The sequence below is a fragment of the Corvus moneduloides genome, chromosome 7 (assembly GCF_009650955.1).
Source record: "Corvus moneduloides isolate bCorMon1 chromosome 7, bCorMon1.pri, whole genome shotgun sequence".
Classification (NCBI taxonomy): Eukaryota; Metazoa; Chordata; class Aves; order Passeriformes; family Corvidae; genus Corvus; species Corvus moneduloides.
Window position 1 is genome coordinate 25,098,730 of NC_045482.1, and position 19,436 is coordinate 25,118,165.

General features: G+C 37.4%; 1 protein-coding gene across 1 annotated transcript in view; it reads right to left on the reverse strand.

Annotated features, from left to right (window-relative positions):
- Positions 1–1,320: 1,320 nt before the first annotated feature.
- Positions 1,321–19,436, reverse strand: part of XRCC5 (X-ray repair cross complementing 5) — a 50,283-nt gene continuing 32,167 nt past the window's right edge. The window contains 6 exon segments of the mRNA XM_032114760.1: positions 1,321–2,890; positions 3,618–3,689; positions 8,396–8,463; positions 10,494–10,590; positions 11,099–11,208; positions 18,021–18,090. Coding sequence (XP_031970651.1) covers positions 2,876–2,890; positions 3,618–3,689; positions 8,396–8,463; positions 10,494–10,590; positions 11,099–11,208; positions 18,021–18,090 — 432 coding nt within the window. The 3' untranslated portion in view covers positions 1,321–2,875.

Sequence of the window (19,436 nt, forward strand, 5' to 3'; positions counted from 1 at the left end):
TAGTCCACACACCTCTTCTAATTAAGGAAGAGAAGAAAGAAGAGGACCTGCAGACTAGGCTGATGTGACACAGTTATTAGGCTGTTGGCTGGAACTCTCAGCTGCTGGGCCAGACGAAGAGGGGAGAAACTCTCCTGAGGCTGAACTCATCATTCCTTTTCCTTTCACCTCTTCCCAGCATCAACTTTTACAAAAAACTTTAAAAACATAATGCTGAAATCACTGCCACTCCATCAAAGCTGATTCTGCCCAATGAGCAGCAGATTAACTGAAAGACACAGACAACAATCATAAGCTTTGATCTCTTGGCAAACAAAGCTAAGTAAGGTTACTGCCCCATATCATTAGCATTCAAAGAGCTTTCCAGAGAGGCATTATTTCCAGGGGAAAAGAGAAAATAAACCAGTAATATATAACAAAAATCAGTCTTCTTTTTTGTAGACACTGATAATTTCGCTGGCTATAAAGTACCTGACAAGGGATGTTCTGCTGCTTGCAAGAAAACAAATGCACACTGTGTTTCCTTTATAGCTGCTTTTGAAGTGGACAGCTAACTGCGCCAGTGCTTCTGAGGACTGGTCAGTGTGGCAACTGAAAATGAGAATTCTCAATGTAAACAGTGAGCCTACTAAACAGTATGTCAGACTTTGTAACTGAAAACGTGAGCTTGAACTAAATGCAAGATCTCTTCCAGTCATTGAAAAAGAACCTGAAAGCTGTCCCTTTGCCAAAGAACAAATGTAAAATCAGGCTGCTGATGTGACAGACCCTCACTAAGATCAGAAGCTTCTGAAGACTGATACTCAGAAGGCTGGGTACAATGAAAGATGCTTTTCTTGCCTTCCAAGAATTCACTTTTGAGTCATAAATTCTCATTCCTATTTTCAGTACTAGCAACTCAATCACCACACTGAGCCTACCTGTACATACTGTGCTGTACAGGTAGCAACAAGATCTATGCAGCAATTCTCCACAAACTACATGTCTATTCCTTGACAGAAGCAATACACTCTAGAAATGTGGTCAACTAAATCAAAAGAAACAAAGTAATTCCATATTCTGGTCCCCAGGTTCCATATTCTATGTGGTCTTGACCAAGATTTTCTCATCATCTCTGCAATACAGTAAAAACTACTTTACTGGGGTGTTGCAAAGTTTAGAGTTTGTAAAGAACAGAATAAGTATACTCTGCTTCTGTAAAGGGATTTTGATATTCAGTGTTTGTGTTGTAGGCCCAGAAAAGGGGCTTCTGATAGTTTCCTTTAGGTACTGCATAAGTAGTCACCTGATTTTAGCAAACATGGCTCTGAAGGCAAAACCCAACCTTTAAAATACTTTTATTAAACAAACAAACAAAAAAAAAAAGTGTAAAAGAAACCCCCAGCCAGTATACACCATATATTGACCTTAAAAGACATTCAAAACACTGATCAAATAATTCTTATTTACAGTTGAGAAAAATATCTTCTGGTGACACAAAAGCTATAAAGATCTACAAAGATCACTTGTTCCCTGCCATCTGCACTTGAGAAATGCTTTCAACTCAGTCAGGATAGGATGCAAGAGAGGACAGAATAGGGTGCTTTGTAAGGAAGGAGGGGCAAAAAGCAATTGCTGTTTCCCACACAGGAGCTGTTGGCCAGTATAAAGTGCAGATATTCCACAACATTTTGCAACTACAGATCATGTTTTTTCCTTTCTATGTGATCTTAATACCATTTTGCACAGTATATTTATACATTAACAATAATGAAAGAACAGCTTATAAAGGAATTAATCTGGTTGTAACAGACAAGTATGTGTGAAGGTGTCATTACTGTCTCTTCAGCTCTGTAATCAGATTTGAATGTCTCTTTCTAAGCAGTGTTTGACTAGTTCGGATTGCTCTGTGTAGACATTACTCCATCCTGGTTACCAGTATTAACTATTATCACTTATCTATCACAGCTATCAGTGTACAGCTGTCATGGCTTCTTCCACTCTGGGTTAGCAGTTCTCAGCAGTGTATGAAATGGAGATAGAACTGAGTCACTCTTCCTTTCAGCACCAGGAGTCTACAGTAACTGTACTAGTTAAAAGTCTAAAAAATCAAAAATCCCAGCTCACAAAACAGGAAAATGTGTAACAGAAAGGGACAGAGACCTTGAGTGGCTGCTGAGCTGACTGGATAGAGCACCTGCAGTACAGACATGACCATAATTACTGATCTGCAGACAGTGTGGCAAAATCAGCACACTTGGCTCTGCTGTGTGCTTTAGATTCTGTTGTGTATTTCAAACTATTAACTTGTGAGTCCCCGGCCTAGAATTTTTTCCCACAAGCCTCTGTGGTGATTTCTATGGTGCTTTGTTGGGCTTGGTTTTTTTTCCACTATCTTGTTTTTTTATTTGTTTTGAGTTGGTTGGTTTTCTTAAAGCATGAAAATAGAGATGCTTTCCTTTCTGTAACAATAAAGCTACAAGGTTACCTCCACTAAATACTCAGTATTACCTGATAACCTTGCTGTGACATTTCTGCCTTCCTTCCCAGGAAATGTAACAAGAATTTCAGGCACCAGAGCAGTTCTCATCAAATCTAGTAGTGTTTAGCTGAAAGCAATACAAAGGACAAGCTAAATTCAGTGTTCTAAAGAAAAAAAAAAAAGCCTTAAAGATATCATTACTTCCCAAATATTTCAGACAATTCCAATCTTCTGTTCTGGTTTTGAAAAGTCAGATGACATTTATACCAGCTGGAAATGTCTCTGGGATTTCTGTTCTCATTTGAGAAAATAAAGATGAATGTACTGTCTTCTCATTAGCATCTTCTTTTGTGCCCCATCTCAAAGAGAGAGCCCTTCCAAAATTTTGCTTGTACTGTCACCATATATCACCAGTCACATCATGTCCAGCTGCAAACAGAAGAAACAGATTTGAAAGAAGCAGCATTGAATTGAAATTATTTCGTACATGTGTTTAGTGCTGAGAAAACAAAGCAAATTTGGAGATCCTTATCATGGAACATAAATGGATTGCACAGAATTTAATACTAATCTGCTATAAAGTACAAAATCAAACCTAAAAATCTCATCTTCACATCATCATATCTGCAATTTATAGATTTTTAAAGTACAGTCCAAAAGTAGAAATCTGTCTGTTATCAAAGGTTCTTTAAAACCATCTACATCATCAGCTTAAGCCTTGGAGACAGATTTGTAATGAGTCAGCCCGTAAAAGATGGCTAAAATATTTATTAAAATACCTGATATCCTTGAATTTCAGTTTTCAACCCATTTCAACTGTTCAAGATCTACAAACTTTAAAAAATGCTATTATAGTAAATTATACCAATCCACTATCAAATGCATGGCCTTTTGAAACAATCTAGAGGACACATTTCACCCATGTAAACACCTATGTTACTACATAACGTAGTATTTGCCATCATGAAATTACACACCTGGCTAAGTCTTACAATAGCAAGTAAGTAATTTCACATGGCTCTTCTGATTCAATTCCTTAGGTGTTTTTAAGCCATGCACTCTAATATCTACTGTTTTAAGAAGCATTTGGCTCTCTCATTGTACCTTTCACTTAGAGCTTAATTCTAAAGCCACAGCATATCTTTATGGTACTCACCAGATCATCGACATCACCACCTTCATCTGTAGGAGGCAGAATTTCATTTTTCAGTTCTTTTGGAGCCAAGAACTAAAAATACAAATGTATTTATATGATACTGACAAAACTGAAAACCTTTAATGTTAGATTAACAGAATGTCTCCTCTGTATATCAAAACAAACCCGCCTGTACTTAAAAATCAGGAAGAAAATTTTTATGGTTTCCCCCCTCCAAAACCATCTTAAACTACAACAAAACTTCATAAGACTTGCTTTTAAAGGGTTTTTTGGTGAAGTGTGTCAAAAACCAGACAAAAGGATATGGTTCTTGAGACAACACATGGTTAAGGTTGTAGAACACCCGGTGATAAGGATGCTGCAAATATTATTCCCAGTCTCAGGGGGAGATAAGCAAGGTGCATAGAAGAGAAATCATTTGAAGTCTACTAAGTCCACAGAAACAACCTCAGGCACAAAAAGTTTTTGAGACATCAATGGCTGGAGCCTGGAACTATGCATTTTTCTCTGCCCATCCCTTTTTGTCCACCATCAGACATGGGATTCTGGGTTAGATGGAAATTTTATCTGTTACAATTTGACCAGCTTTATGTTCTTAAAAATATTGTGTGCAGCTACAGAATGATCAAGGATAACAAACTGCCCCCCCCCCGATATGAATACACACATGAGCTAACCAATGGCTTCTTTAAGACATTTCCTACACACAGCATTCTAGTTCTGTGTTGAACTTACAAGCTTCCCCATTTAATTCAATTAACACTTACCAAATGAACAAAGACATGAATTTTTAAAAAAACCCAAACCTCTAACATGCTAGACTGTTAGAATGCCAGTCTTAAAAACAGAAAATTCATTATGTAAAATTGCATTGCCGTAGCTGCTGATACAACTCACCATATGCCCTTCACTTAAAGCATGACATTCATAAACAGAAGAGAAAGGTAAGTTACTCAGATACTATAAAAACTGAAATCAAACATACAGGCAATATCTGGAGTACAACCACCTCCAAATTATTTCACAGACTTTCCTCTTAGCCTAAAAATACCCCAACTAAAATCGTAGGAAAAAAAATAGCAATACTTAACTCTTATTTTAAAAAGCATCCAGTTGTCTACAAGTCTTAGTTACTACATTTTTACCAATATCCTTAATATAAAATCTTTTTCTTTTCTTATTAAAATGCACCAGAACGAATATACAGAGCCAGAAACAATCCTGCCCCCCAATAAAACATAGATGTGAAGCTGAGGAGGAAAAGCCACATTCCAAGACTGAGTTCTGTCACCCTTAAGTCAGAAACAACTTCAGTATAACTCCAGATGATGAAAGAGAACAGCTAAGTAGAAAACAGCCACATTAAACAGACTATAAATACCTGCTTAGATAACTCTTTTGTGCTAAAATGGAGCTGCTGTTCAGCTGGGGACTTCAACTGCATCAGCCAGAGAGGTTGTGGAAGAGGCCCTGGGATCCCTATCAACATCACCAATCTCTGAGACAATACACTTGTAATGTGAAAAGCTTAAACATTATTTTAAATAAATAAAATATTCTGATCCTTCTCTAGAACCCTAGTAACAGCTTTAGACATGGGGTAAAACTCTGTGACTTTCCTTTTGCATCCTCTAGGATGAAAAGCAAATACATCATGTTTGGATAACACCAAAGACAGAGGATACAGGCAACCTCTGCCCCGTAGTCTCAGCGACCAAAGGTCAGACCTTTCCTACATCCTAAACAGCAACATCCAAGAGGAATGTAGAAATCTCACTCCACAGACAACATTCATGTTTTAACATGCTGAGTTTAACTTATCATAGAGATTCTGTAGCTGAAAAAAAAAGAGGCAGGGAATGTGACAGGGCCAGAAGGAATTAGAATTTCAGGATGCCGTTATGTCTGTGTATCTTTTTTGTTGGAAGAGATCTTAATCTAGTAGTAATATAAAGCACATACTTGAAACTAAAACCTAATGCCATTTGTCAGCTCTTTTTTCATATTTCCTTTTTTCATATTTAAGAGTCAAATGTTTTTTCTGAAAGTAGCATATTTTGCGAAATTTTTACCGTCAGCTTTCTCACACTGAATTACACAAAGGAAGCCAGAAGCTAGAGATATGTACAATGAAGATTTTCAGTAAATTGAAACCTGAAGTTTCCATCAAATGCTGAACATCCAAAGTTGGGTTTTTTTTCTGAAAACCTGTTTTACATTTATGCAAACACAAATTACATATAATAGCTGTGCTGAAATCCATTATCTTCCCCAAAGCAACCAGAAAAAGCACTTGACATTCCTGCTCTTTTAACCTACCATCCTTGTGCTCTAAAAAGAGTATCTCCACTGTTACAGGGGAAAAAACCCCCATTTTTCTCAGTGAGAGGAAAATACGCGTGGATAACCTACATCAAGCAAAAAGAAAAAGGAAACTTTGACCTGTCTAATAAGCAGCTTGGTAAGTCTTTCTTTTTCCTGCAGACAGCAACCCTATAAAACCTGTAATCTTACAGACAAAACAGTCCTGAAACTACTAGCAGCTAGTAAACAGCACGTAAGAGAAAGGGCTCTTGTGTCACACAGGACTACACTGATAGACAAGCCCATGACCTACAGGATTCAACATAACCTCTACAGAGGTGAAGAAAACATGGACCTTACTCTGTTGGGAGATACTTGAAAAAAATCCAATATAACCCTTTAGTGAAAGGTATTGCCTTCGGTACAGAACACAAATCAACCACTTTTGCAATCTGCTGTAGACCTAGGAATGCTGGCTTTGTATCACACACGAAACCTGTGGCAGGGTTTAATTGGACCAAAGAGGACTAGATTTTATACCAGCCCCACAACATCAAGATAAAATATTCTATCCCTGCAGATCTTACTCCAAGAATATGCAGTCTCCCAGTTTCTTAATGAAAAAGTCATGAGCCCTTAACAGACATGGGAAATCAGGTTCTGGGTTTGGATTTGGACAGTGTGTGGGGAAGTGGTCGTCTAGTGAATACCTGGAATTGCCAACTGCTTAGTCAGCAAAGGATGCAACCCAATTACTCTGGAAGTCAAGGTAACTGCCATGTTAGAGAACTCTGCAGCAGACCTGATTTCATGCAATATCTCTTATTCTCCCAATTTAATGGGAAGATACAGTTATTGCATGACCTTCAATCAATCAATCACAAAATGACCTTCAATCAATCACAAAATAGTTTCCTGTATTACAATATATGGTGATTGTAGGATGATGGTAAACAGAAATGTAAATTTGCAGTCAGTCTACAGCTGCTTTGCTCCAGCTTAGCCTGGCAGCTGTGAATCTAGTCCGTGGTACACTATAATTTGTGCTGCATTCCTATGCAGGCACAGTATTTTTTAGCCACCACAAGCTCACAGTGAAGACAATCGTATGCTGCAAGGTCTTTGTGATTAGTAGAGATTTCCTTAAGGAACACTGGCTATTTCACACAGCATTAGCACATTTTTTGAGCATCAGTGGTAGTTTCAGACAAGAAAGTAAAGTTCTCAAGAACAATATTGTCTGAGGAAGTTTTCAAGTAAATTCATAGCACTTGAAGTAGATAAAGACTGATACTCTTTAAAACCACCACTGAGGGAAAAGTTGCTCTATACATTCATGTGTAATGAGAAATACCAGTAGGTCCTTCATGTCTAGAAAAATCATCATACTCAGTCATTTGTATCCTGCACATGTGCTCAGCTTTCTGGACTCTTAGTTTGTTAGCTTTTCATTTTCATGACATTTCTCTGCCTTCTTCACCTTGAGGTAAATTGTTACAGATGAAAAAAGCAGTTTCTAAAATACAACCTTTTTCTGCTCATTAACTAACTCATAGAGAACCTACTTCTACCCACTTCTGGCTATTGCTAATGGAAGGCCTGGAAGTTGCAAAAATCAATGGGGCATCTTTTATAAAAGCTACTTCTCTGCAAAATAGTGATTTAGCCACAGGTTTACCTTTGGGGGTCTGTGATACAAGGACCTTTCACCTAAACTAGCAGCCTGATACAAAAACATCCCTCTTATCCTCTCAACACAAATACATTTTTTGACAGCAGATCTGAATTCTGCTTCCTTCCAAAGACAAGGCACCATTCTGCCTGTTAGAATTCAGTCCTTTGTAACCTGGACATCTTTCATTCATCACTGCAGTTACTGAAATGCTATGTATGTGTAGAAATTATACCTGTAAATAGTCCAAAACCCCCATTTCCAAAAGTATTATGGTCACCAATAATACCCCCAGCATCATGTATGATGTCCACCAATCCACAAGAGCTGCATAAAGTGGAAAATACTGGTATCACTGTATGTATGGTGAAAACTAGACACAACAACTTGAATTGCTGGAGTTCACAAAACCTTTCAAAAAAAAGGTATTGGATTTTTGAACTCATTCTACCAGTGAGAATACATTTCTTTCTGTGAAGTTCAAATAGTGATCTTACACAGGTAAACAGTACTCTGCTGTTCCACTACACTGCGTTGCTGAAGTTCCTATTCTTTCTAGAGGATATTTTCAGATAATTTCACTACATGCTACTTTTTAAAGACCAATTAAAGTAAAACATTGTAGTACATGCTAAGGTATTTTTGCTCTGAAATGTGGAAGTTTCAATTGTGTGGCAAAAGAACATTCTTATTTCTTCATATGGATCTTATTTCATTCAGCTGAAGATTTATCCACGTAAGAAATTCTTCAGTTCCACAGCAAGGGCTCTACACAAACAGATGCTCATTAAAAAAAAGGTACCTTTTCAGCCTCTTCACCAGTCACCGAACTTTCCTCTGCTTCATCTTTAGTGATCAAAGAAATTCTGTCTGAAAAAAAAAGACATATAAAAATATCATTAGAAGGCTTCCCAAAAACTCACCTAATGTTAGAAGTGAAAAAAGTGTTTCACGTTCCAACTTCTGAATGTGTCATCATCACCAGCAAAAAAAAGAGTATTGCTCAAAGGAAAATGTGACTTGCATAAATGAGTCAACTATGATATAAAATATGATATAAAAATAAATTAATGAGCATATTCATAAGCTTGTGGAAGTATCCATTTAGGAAACTGCTAATATTGTGACAATCAAACTAATGAGACACTAAAATCATAGATCACAGATGAAATGCTGACAATCTATTCGAAATTACACTTTTAGTCTTTCACAGCATGCTCTTAGGTCCTCAGAAAATATTAACTCCTAGCATTCAGACACTTGTGCTGTAATTACCTAGTCTGACTACCAAAGTACTGGTCCTGCCCCACTTTGCTCCTTGCTTGTGCCAGCAGCACCACCCTGTGCAGTGATGTCCCACCCCCCCCCCCCCAAAAAAAACATTGAAGAAATCTCTATTTCTTTTGACCCCAACGGTTTTTCCAGTCTAGCTCATCACTTGGCCACACAAATGCTTGTGCCTGAAAAAGCAGCTGTGGGTGTGAGAGCAAAGAATAGGAGACGCATAAAAATTTCAGCAGCAGCATAAGCATATTATCACCTTCATGTGCCCAGAGAGCCACATGGCAGGGGTTTCATGAAACAAAGGAACTTGTCAGACAGATCTCCCTTTCTTCTGAGCCACTAACTCATTAACTTACATCCATCCTCTTTTGGTGACTGCAGTCACTCACGACAAGGCCCAACGCACACCACATTTGGTAGAAAAGACGTGACGGGCGATGTGGCAAGAAGGAGAGAAAACAGGACTTCTGCTCTTGGTAGCAGCAAGTAAAAAGCAATTTCAGCTGCCTACTGGAGCAGCCAGATTATGCATAAAGCATCGAGATTTCATTTCACCATGTTCTTAAAGGAAGATAATCTATGCTGTATGAAAATATCATCTCTCTTTGTGTTTGTTTGATTTTTCCCTCAAAAATGTACTCCAGTTTGTCAAGAAGTCTGATTTATACTAACTAAAAATTATTCATGGCTTTTAAAAGACCCAAGTTTGCTGTTTTCAAAGTTTATTGGTTTCTTTTTCCAAATTTATATGGAGGAGGTCCCCTACAGCACTACTGAATATAATATTCTTGTCAGTGTTGTCCTGTGCCAGTTTTTTCACACTGTTAAACAAATTCCCCTCCTGTATTTCAAAGGAGTTGGATGAAGAAGACATTACAGCACGTCTGGAGTTCACCACTTTGAATGGTACTATACAAAAGCACATCACTGCATTTTATAGCATGCACCCTTAAGAGATACAGGTGGGCATTTAACATTTTCTTAGCATTGGTTCCATATAAAAACAAGAGCATGATGTAAAAGAATTTTTTTTAGGCCACTATGTTTTGTATTTGTGAAAATGTTCCTTTATCTCTTGCATAGTCTCTGAATGTCTTTTAGAATGGCACTGCCTTGTATCACCCAGTTTAATCATAGGTAGGTGCCATATCACCACATATTCTGCCCTTCAGGTTACTTAAATACAAAATGATCAGTGACACATTTCAACGCTATCTATGACGTTTTGGAAGCTTAAACTGCAAGAATCTTTTTATAGCTCTACTGCATGAGTTTTTCCCATTTATTCTGAAAATTCAGCTGAAATTGCGTCTTCTTCTCCGTACCCCATAACATTTAATTTGTGTTTCTTCTTCCACAATTAATTTACCATTTCAACAAGACTTGGCAGTGCATTATGAATAATGCTGATATGAAACTATTACTGCAGAAAAGGAAGCTGCAACATGGAAGTTGTTAGGGTTTTTTTTTTTTAAATAGGCTGCAGGAAAGAAGCATATCAAAATGCTGCAGTGGGGTTAGTCTAAGTGCCCCACTGCTAACAAAGTTTTCTTACTTAATGGGTAAATGCATAATACAACGAGAAATTGTCTAATTTTTTTGAAATGCCATCCTACCTTGTATCATGATATCCCAGAAATCAGCTAACGCTTTATCTTCCAACTTTGATTTCAGGGCCTGCAGAAAGTCATTAAAGCACTGCACCTTGGACAGCTGAAAAAATAGAACAGCAACTGTAAACAAGAAATACTAAAACTACTAAAGAGCACTGCAAATTTAACTCTTCATGAAGTCATTTAACACAGTGAACACAAAAGTCTATAGAATTTGGTTTTTATTTCTATTAAAACCATGAGTTCTAAGGAAAGGTGAGCCACAAAAACTGCCTTTCAGAAAGCTAGTAAGACTTTCTTGTAATTAGCTTTGTTGAAGAAGAAAATTGTAGGATTACATCTTTTCCTTGCACAAGCATCAGGTCATAAGCCTTCTGTTTTATGTTTCAAAGAAAACAAACAACAGCAAATAATACCAGAGATGCTAGTCCCCATTCCAGTAAGAATAAAAACCCCCATAAAATGCAACTCTATTTCTAAAATTTGAAACATATTTAAAGTTAAATTCTTTTTGCTGCAGCAATACATTTTCAAGTTTCTAATACAGAAAACAGGCCCATTGTGCCTTTAATTTGAAAGAGGCAAGAGTATTCACACAATAACATTACCTTCACGGCCTCCTCTCTAAAGACTCTGATACAGTCAATCCCTTTCATGTAGTACTGTGAACCTTTATTTTCCAGGAACTGATCAATGCGGTTTATCAACTGCTGACTCACTGGAAGACAAGGAGAAATCAATCAATCAATCACAGAATGCACACTCTCAAGGAAAAAAAAACCCTTTTCTTTTACATCTCTCTTTTTCTACTCCACAGGCATCTAAATAGTTAATCATACCCACACTGCCTCAAGCTACACAAGTTGATAATTGTTATCTAAGCTAGTGACAATTATTTCAGCCTCTCTGGAAAAGCCAGATATACTAGGAAGAACCTCAAGCATGCCCAAGGTATACTTTTCCCTGAAAGCCTAGAAAAAATGCAGTGGCCTGATTTGTTTCATAAAAATTTGGGATTCTAAAGCTTAGGGAGGTTAATGTTCTACAACACAAGCATATTCCCTAAACATCCTTTGCAATAGATGCATATTTCAATAAAAGCATTAAATTTATGAAAAAGGTAAAATAATGTCAAACCAGCACGTGTAGGGTGATTGCAGTTAAAAGATGTTGCTGTTATTGACCTCACAGTATGTCTTGTCTCTTGTACAGGCAGTTTGATAATTTTTCATCAGGGCAAAGATGTTACGATTACAGAGATTATAAACTGTGCGTGCCTGACAGAAAGAAGTAGAGGTAATCAGTGAGGATGTCTATCAAGGGAGATTAACAGCATTGTTGCCATTGAGGAAAAAATTCAGGAAAGCTTTCTGAACAAGTCACAGCATCTGCCTGTCCTGTTCTTGTACTGTTAAAGACCAGTTAGTGGATTAGCAGAACCTCTCCCCTGACCTATAGCCCTTCCCAGCTCCAGATGTTATGGGCATAGATGTCACTTCAAGTATCCCAGCTATGGAAGCATCAAAAAAGAAAATCACCTGCCAGAGTGGTGGAAGAAACAAGAGGTAAAAACATCAAGAAGGAGACATTGTTTAAGTACTGTGTTCCACTCTGCTCACTGTGAGCATGCACAGCACTGGCTGTTATATTATTTTCTATTAAATGCCTAATTGAACTGAATCTGAAGGACAACATCTCTGAATAGAGTGAAACAAGGCATGTTTGATATTCTCCCACGAGCTTTTAATGGTTTCTAGAAAAGGAGGCAGATAATGGTTCTGCCCAACAGCAGCTGCTGCACAAGAAAGTGCTAAAGTGACTACAGTGCCAGAGGTAATCAGCTCACTGTATTTATTTCATCAGTAGCTGACAAACTAAATTGAAGTCTCACCACTTAAGCTTCCCAAGTAAAGTTAGTCCATTTTATTCATGGTTAATGATTTTCTCATTAAATGTTCTAATTTCTTATGAATTGCACTAATAAAAGCAAGTCCTGCTGGTGTTTTCAGTGGTGGTGGTGTTTTTTTTAAACACTGCCTTCTCATTGATGTGTTAAATTAAAACCCCAGGCACTATGAGGGTGCAATAAAAGTCTTTATTGTCAAAATGATTCCAGCATACTGTTTGAAATTATCAGATACTCTACTACTTCTTTTGCATTTAATTTTTTTAAATCCCTTTCCATTTGATTGCCCTGGCAGCCATCAGAAAAAAACCCACTTTCTTGCTACTGACTGTGACGTGCCTCCTTTTGAAACCTGTTGTAAGGAACCAAAGGAAACCTGCAATGTTTTACCAGGCACTGAGAGTCCATAACACACGCAGCAAACAGCTTACATGGTAACAGTATTTAAAGTCAGATTCCTCTAACATCCTGAAATAGCTTGGCTAAAGAGTTGTTCTGTCCATTGGGTTTCCCTTAAATGATAGGCCAATGACTGATGAATCTAAAATAGATAAAAATTCCTATGTTCTGATTAGACTACCAAATTACTTCAGGGGGCCAAAAGCTATACTAAAGACAGTAGATAAGGAAATTCTTGAAGTGGTTGCTGTTCCTTTACACTTCTAATCCGAGAACTTCGCTGATTTCCTGCTGCCTTTTCATTAGTCTGAATCTTTGGGTCTGGATGCTGCAAAAAATATATGTCCCTGTTTTTGGAGCAAGGCATGTTCTGCATAAAGATGTCTTTTTAACTAAGCTGTGATAAGCATTAACTCTGATGTGTCCCAGACAAATCTCAGGCATTGAGGTTTTGAAGAGCAGGCCCTTGAGTCACAAACTGACAACATATTCAGGCCACTTCTGTGTAATTATAACTTTTTTCTTCTCTCCCAACTTCCTCATTCCACACACATTTAAGGAAGTGAACTAACAGACTTCTACATTTTGCATTAACTGGAATTTCTAGAACTCCTAATAACCACCACATTCTGCAGAACATCCCAAGAAATTTTAATCTCCTCTTTCCTCCTTCTACTGTACCTGACTGGTTAGATAACAAATATAGTTATTAGGGGTTGGAGAACTGCAGGGGAGAAAAACCCATGGAATTTAAGATCTTCCAGTTCTAGCAGAATTTAATCCCTTCCCCTCTGGCATTCAGATACATTTGCTACTCCAAAATACATTCACCAGTGCTGTCATTTTTTGTGAAATACGCCACGAACAATTATATTCACTTGTTATCTCTGAAAAGCTACAGTACAAAAGTGCAGTTATATTTTCATGTTTGTTCAGTTCAGCTCTTGGTCTTGATTACTATACCAATCAGATGACACAATAAAAATAGCCAAAACTGTCTATTATTACAGTCCAAGTTCAATTCCTTGGGGATTTTTTTCCCCTTAAAAAAATGAATCAGGTTAAGACAATAATTCTTCCTTTAGACAAAAGACTCCCGTTGTTAATCTTCTGATTTACGTGCTGCTCGTGGCAATGATTTGTATTCATGGACAGTGCTTAAAGTACGATTCACTGACAAATCAGTTAAAACACCTGATAATTAATTTTAAAATACTGCTCTGTATCATCTTTCTAGAACTGAAAAGAAGAAAGAAATTCTGAACTGAAAATGGTACTAATTTTTAAGGACCTCCTTCATCTTTAAGCCAAGAAATAAGAATTTTAAGATCAAGTTCTGTTAAACTACTCCAATACCCTATGAGGCGCTGTTCAGTTTTGAAATGGTGTCTCTAAATGTCCTGTGGGTATGGATCAGAATTATTTAGGCTGGATGTCTGAAGGACGTATGACCCAAATCCCTGCTAAATACAGGGTTCACTGTGAAACAGGTGGCTCAGTGCTCCAGACTTGAGTTCCATGTAGCTCCTAAGATGGAGTCCCCTTTTCTGTGTTTGAATCCCATCATTGTGATCTTTATTATCTTTTTCCCCACAACTTCTAATTCAAATTCTGTTTGTTGCAACTCAGAGCTTTGAGTCTCAACCAATCACTGTGCTCTTCAAAGACAAACCTGGCTTCATCGTCTCTGTGAAGATCTACAGAAAACTTCAAAGTGATTCTATATACTCAAGTATTTGGTTTGCAAAAACTCTTTTAATGACTGAATCATTTTCATCAAACCAGTCATTGCATTTGGCCTGCCTAGCAGTAGAGTATGAATAGTCTCTGAAACACACAAAAACATCCGGTAACATAAAAATGCAGACAAACCGCAAAAACATGCCAACAAAAAATGAAATTAAGTATTAGCTTTTTTAAAAACTATCTTAGGTCCAGAAAGGTAATTAACTATACTTATTTCAACAGAAAATCTTGCAATAAAATATCATCCTTGTTCACATGCAGTTACTGACTCCATTAACTACATTTTTCTAGAAATGCCTAGGAATAAAAATATTAACAAACTTACTATAAATATAAAACTGAGAACTTAATGCAATTTGTCTCTGGACATTTTTTCTTAGTCCATGAACTGCTGAGCTGCCATTGCAGATTTCTCTAGCAGATGATAATCGGTAAAATAAAAAAGCTTTTTCAGCCACAGGATTTCAGACATCATGTTCTCAGACAGGAGTCCTGTAAGATGCAATGAAATGTGGCCTATAAACTCACATAGAAAATTTACAAATCAAAGAAAATACTATGCATGTGTCAATATCTTTTTCTACTCCCCTGATTCTATCTTCTACAGAAGCCTATGAAAATACAACCCAACACATCAGACATGTTGTGCTCTCCAGAGATGCAGACATGCATCTCCTTCAAATACAAGAATGCAAGGTTTGCAATACATGCAAACCTTCAAATACAAGAATGAACTGGTAGTCACGTAGCTACTCCTTTGGCATTACAAAGATGGCAAGCACTGACTGCATTTGAGAGTCTTCTCTAAAGCTACAACAGTGAAGAAACTCATTGGGAGCAATGATTAGATTCTATTCAGGTAAGCTAATCTATTTTATGTGCAGTCATTGACAAAAACGTCAGAAGCTGTTATGAGAAGACATCTCTTTGTGATGACTGTACACTTGTGACTTGCTCAAAATAAGATTCTGCATAAAATGACATCTCTCTGGCCAGGAATGCAAATAAGAAAGTAAGGATGTCTAGAGGGGAACACAATTCTAGTTTCATGAGCATCAACGTTAATCAGCAAGCTGATACCATCAAACATAACTCACCATGTAACCCTTAAGCAGCTCCCTACTGTAATAAATTACAAAGTCGTCAGGTAAAACCAAAGTTCGTTATTGTTTCAGGAATTGAGCTGCCAGTCCAGAAAATCTATCTCTAAGACCCTTACCAATCTGAAAATCTTTGATTTTCTAGAGACATATATTCAGGCATTAGTGGCCCAGTTCTCACACAGCATCAGACATGGACTAACTTACACTTAAGACTTCTGCTATGAAAAGTATAAACCCTGATACAAATCCCAGTGAAGGCACTGCAGGAAATGTAGTGGTACCTATTTTCAATGATAAATATACCATCAGGACTTCCTACAAGCTTGTTCAGAAGAAAAAGAAAAATAATCCCCTTGCCATCCTCTGGTACTGCTACCTTTATAATATTGGTGTGGGTGTGCCATTAACCTGAAGCTTAATTAAAAAGTTAGTGTAGTGTCAGTGTTTAAAGTACAGCTATTCCTACTGCTACAACTTCTCTATCTACTAAAAAACAACCCACTTCCAATCAAACATTTGAAAGGTCCTTCTCCTCCCTGTGGAAGGACTGCTGTTACTTTAAAAGGTGAATGTAAGCTCTATTCAGTTAGGAAGATATAGTAGATGTTTTTTTAATACAAGAAAGAAAAACAGAATGCAACTTAGTAGTTCTCCTGTCTGCATCCTGACACATAAAATGCTACCTTTTTTACAATGAAGTATTTGAATGCCACGGATTAATCTTTTCTGCAAAGAAATTTTATATTTCTTACATTCTAGCAGGGGGAAAAAAGTTTCATCATTACATGACATAAAATTATACTAAAAAAACTCTTTTGAACCACTGAATAGTTTTAAGGCAGAGTTTACTATTTACACAACCAAAGTGCAATACAGCAAGCCATTAAAAACATGCCTGCAATGTTGAATGTGTTAAGCTACCTAAAAGGCTCTAAGGCACAAAAAGGATTATCCAGAAGAAAGAGATAATATGCAAACCATGTTTTTATTTATAGTGGCTTCTATCTCTCCCTTAAATGGGTGACTGCACTACATTCTGTTTAACTACACCTTATCATTACAGAGCAGATTACATAGAATAAAAGCAAATTGCTCAAAATTTCATAACCTTCCAAACATGTACTGCAGCTATCTCCAGCACAACTACCAAGTGGACATATTTAAGCACTCTTCCTAGTTAAACCACCTTCAAGAGTAATCACTATACTTATTTCTGCCTTAAAACTTTCCTACATGATAGTATTTATCACCATAACAAAGTAGTCAACTGTTTCACAGTTTCTGTATTCTAATGTATTGTACAATGCTTTTTTACTGCATCTTAATATATCTGAGATTTAAGAACACAACTCTAAATATTTTTTAAATAACTAATTTCTTCTGGATCGAATGAAAAATACATGCAAAAAAAGCTAGCTAGCTGGCATAGAGGTCTGGAAATTCTGGAGATAAATAGCTACGTAGGTTTTAACAGATGGTACCACAACTCAATATGCTGCTCAACACACTCCTCAAACTACATCCAAAAGGACCAAAGGCCTTGTTGAAATACCCAGCATCTCACTTAAGTACCTCTGCAAATCTTTCTTTGAAAAGGAATGAGACATTAGTGGCTATTTGGTAGATCAGGTTTACCCTGCCACAACCTTCAAATTGCCCATCCATCTTGTGCATTCTTTTTAAGACACCTTTGGATTATATATATCTTTGTATAGCTACTCCAGGAGGGAAATACCATACAAACAAATGATAATTCCATTGCATTTTCAGACTTAGGCCATGCAAGACTGCTTGACCTGTGCTTTGTGTTCTTCTTCATCTCTGAGAAGAGTCAGCGTACACAGAGTCTCCTCTCAACTTTCAGATTACACATACTAACTGCTTATTCCACTCTGAATTCACCTGTGCTTTCTTTCACTCACAAGCAGTAAGAAATGATCTTTCCATGTAAAGATTTAAGTCCCAGGCATGAGAGTCTCTCTTTTGTTCATGGAACTGTGCACAGCCAAGAGCCCTCCACTTCAGGCCAGAAAGATCCTAGCAATGAGAAGCTGGGGCTCATTCTGAATGAGGCAGCCAGTGAATACCAAGGGATCTTCTGTCACAAACACCTGAGGGGTTGCTCTGGTGCCTCAATGTAGCTGTCTAGTGCCTTCTTACCCAAACACAGCTACCTAAGACTTTTAATTGGGGAAAGAAAGTATTGACAAGGGAATTACAAATGACACCTTCCTTGGCTGAGTGGCACTACAAGCTAACCTGTAAATTCCACAGCAACTCACACTGCACTAGAAACTTATGTTCAGATAAATGGATTGCATTTACTGAACCCTGAAGGTGCTACTAATATAATTAAGATAGACAAAAGTCATTTACCATCTTTGAAGTCAGCATTTTTCTTCCTCACCAGAACTCGGAAGTCTTCTGCTGGGTTAACGCTGCCTACCTAAAAAAAGTACAAAAACCAATTCAACTGTCTGCCAATATTCATCTCTTTCTTCTTGTCAGGCAACTAGAATCTTTAATATGAAAACAGAAGCTCTGCACTTCTCTGCATTCAGATTCACAAATGCAAGTACTGCACAGTACACCTGGAAATGGTTGGTTATGACATGAGCAAGATGAACTCACTCCGCTGCACTGTTACAAGTTGACCACTTCTCTGGTGCTGAGAGGACAAAAGCACAATTCAGGTTATCTGCTAGCTCAGTTTTGAGATCTTCTGTAGCACAGACCTCTTAGACCTCCCTAATCTCACCAGATGCTTAGTGTGGAGTAGGAGCTCCCAGGCACATGGGTACAGAATCAGTGGTTTGCTACCCCAATAGGAGCCTGAAAATTAAAAGCTTGCACTTAAATCATCTAGGCTTTCTGGCACAGTCTGACATCTTAAAGCCAAAGCTCTAAATGGGCAAAGTGTAGAAACCTTTCAAAGGAACTAAAACCAGGTCAAATATAAATAAACACTGAAAAATAGATGCATTAACTTGAGGGGAAGAAAACTAACAACCCTACATTGCTTAAAATTTCCTATCAGCAATTGGAATTCTCCTAATTTTTGAAAAATTTTTATGCTTTGTTGTCAAAATAACTCATGGACCTTTCATTAAGTTTGCTTGATCTTGTCGTGTTTCTTTTAAATCTGGCAACGTCACTTTTCAGGAAATATCAGAAATTTATATTAGGAGTGCAGAACATTGAAATCTTTTTAGATTTTAAATATTTTTCTAAGTATCAATAATGCATTTTTCAAAATGAACCTTAAAGAATAGCACATTGGAAAACAAATGAAGTTAGCTCAATATTAATTATTTTTTTAATAATAAGAAAACATCAAATAAAGGAAGGTGCACAGTTATGACACAGGTTTCATCTACCCACAGAATTAAGTTAGAAGTTGATGCCTTTTCCTGGTCTTAAAATCAAGAATCAAACACAGTTAGAAGGAAAAAAGGGATTTTACCTTGGTATTTATTTTAAGGATCTTTAGGTGCATCACGTCCAGGTTGAATGCACCTTAATGCCCACCACAATGCACACCCCCAATAGATCGGGTGTAACATTAAAGGTTTTACTAATTAGCATATCTATCACAGATTCCCCAATGAGAGGCTCAAGTGAGCCCCCCTCCCCAAGGAACCTTCCCCTGGATGGCTCTATCTTAGTTTACAGAATGTGTTCTGGAGAGGACTTTGGGGTCTGGGGCACACTGATCCATAGCTACAAAGCTTCTAAAATGTTTAGTCTCCTAGCTGAATAAACAAGTCCAAGAACGTAGGCTAAAAACCACCA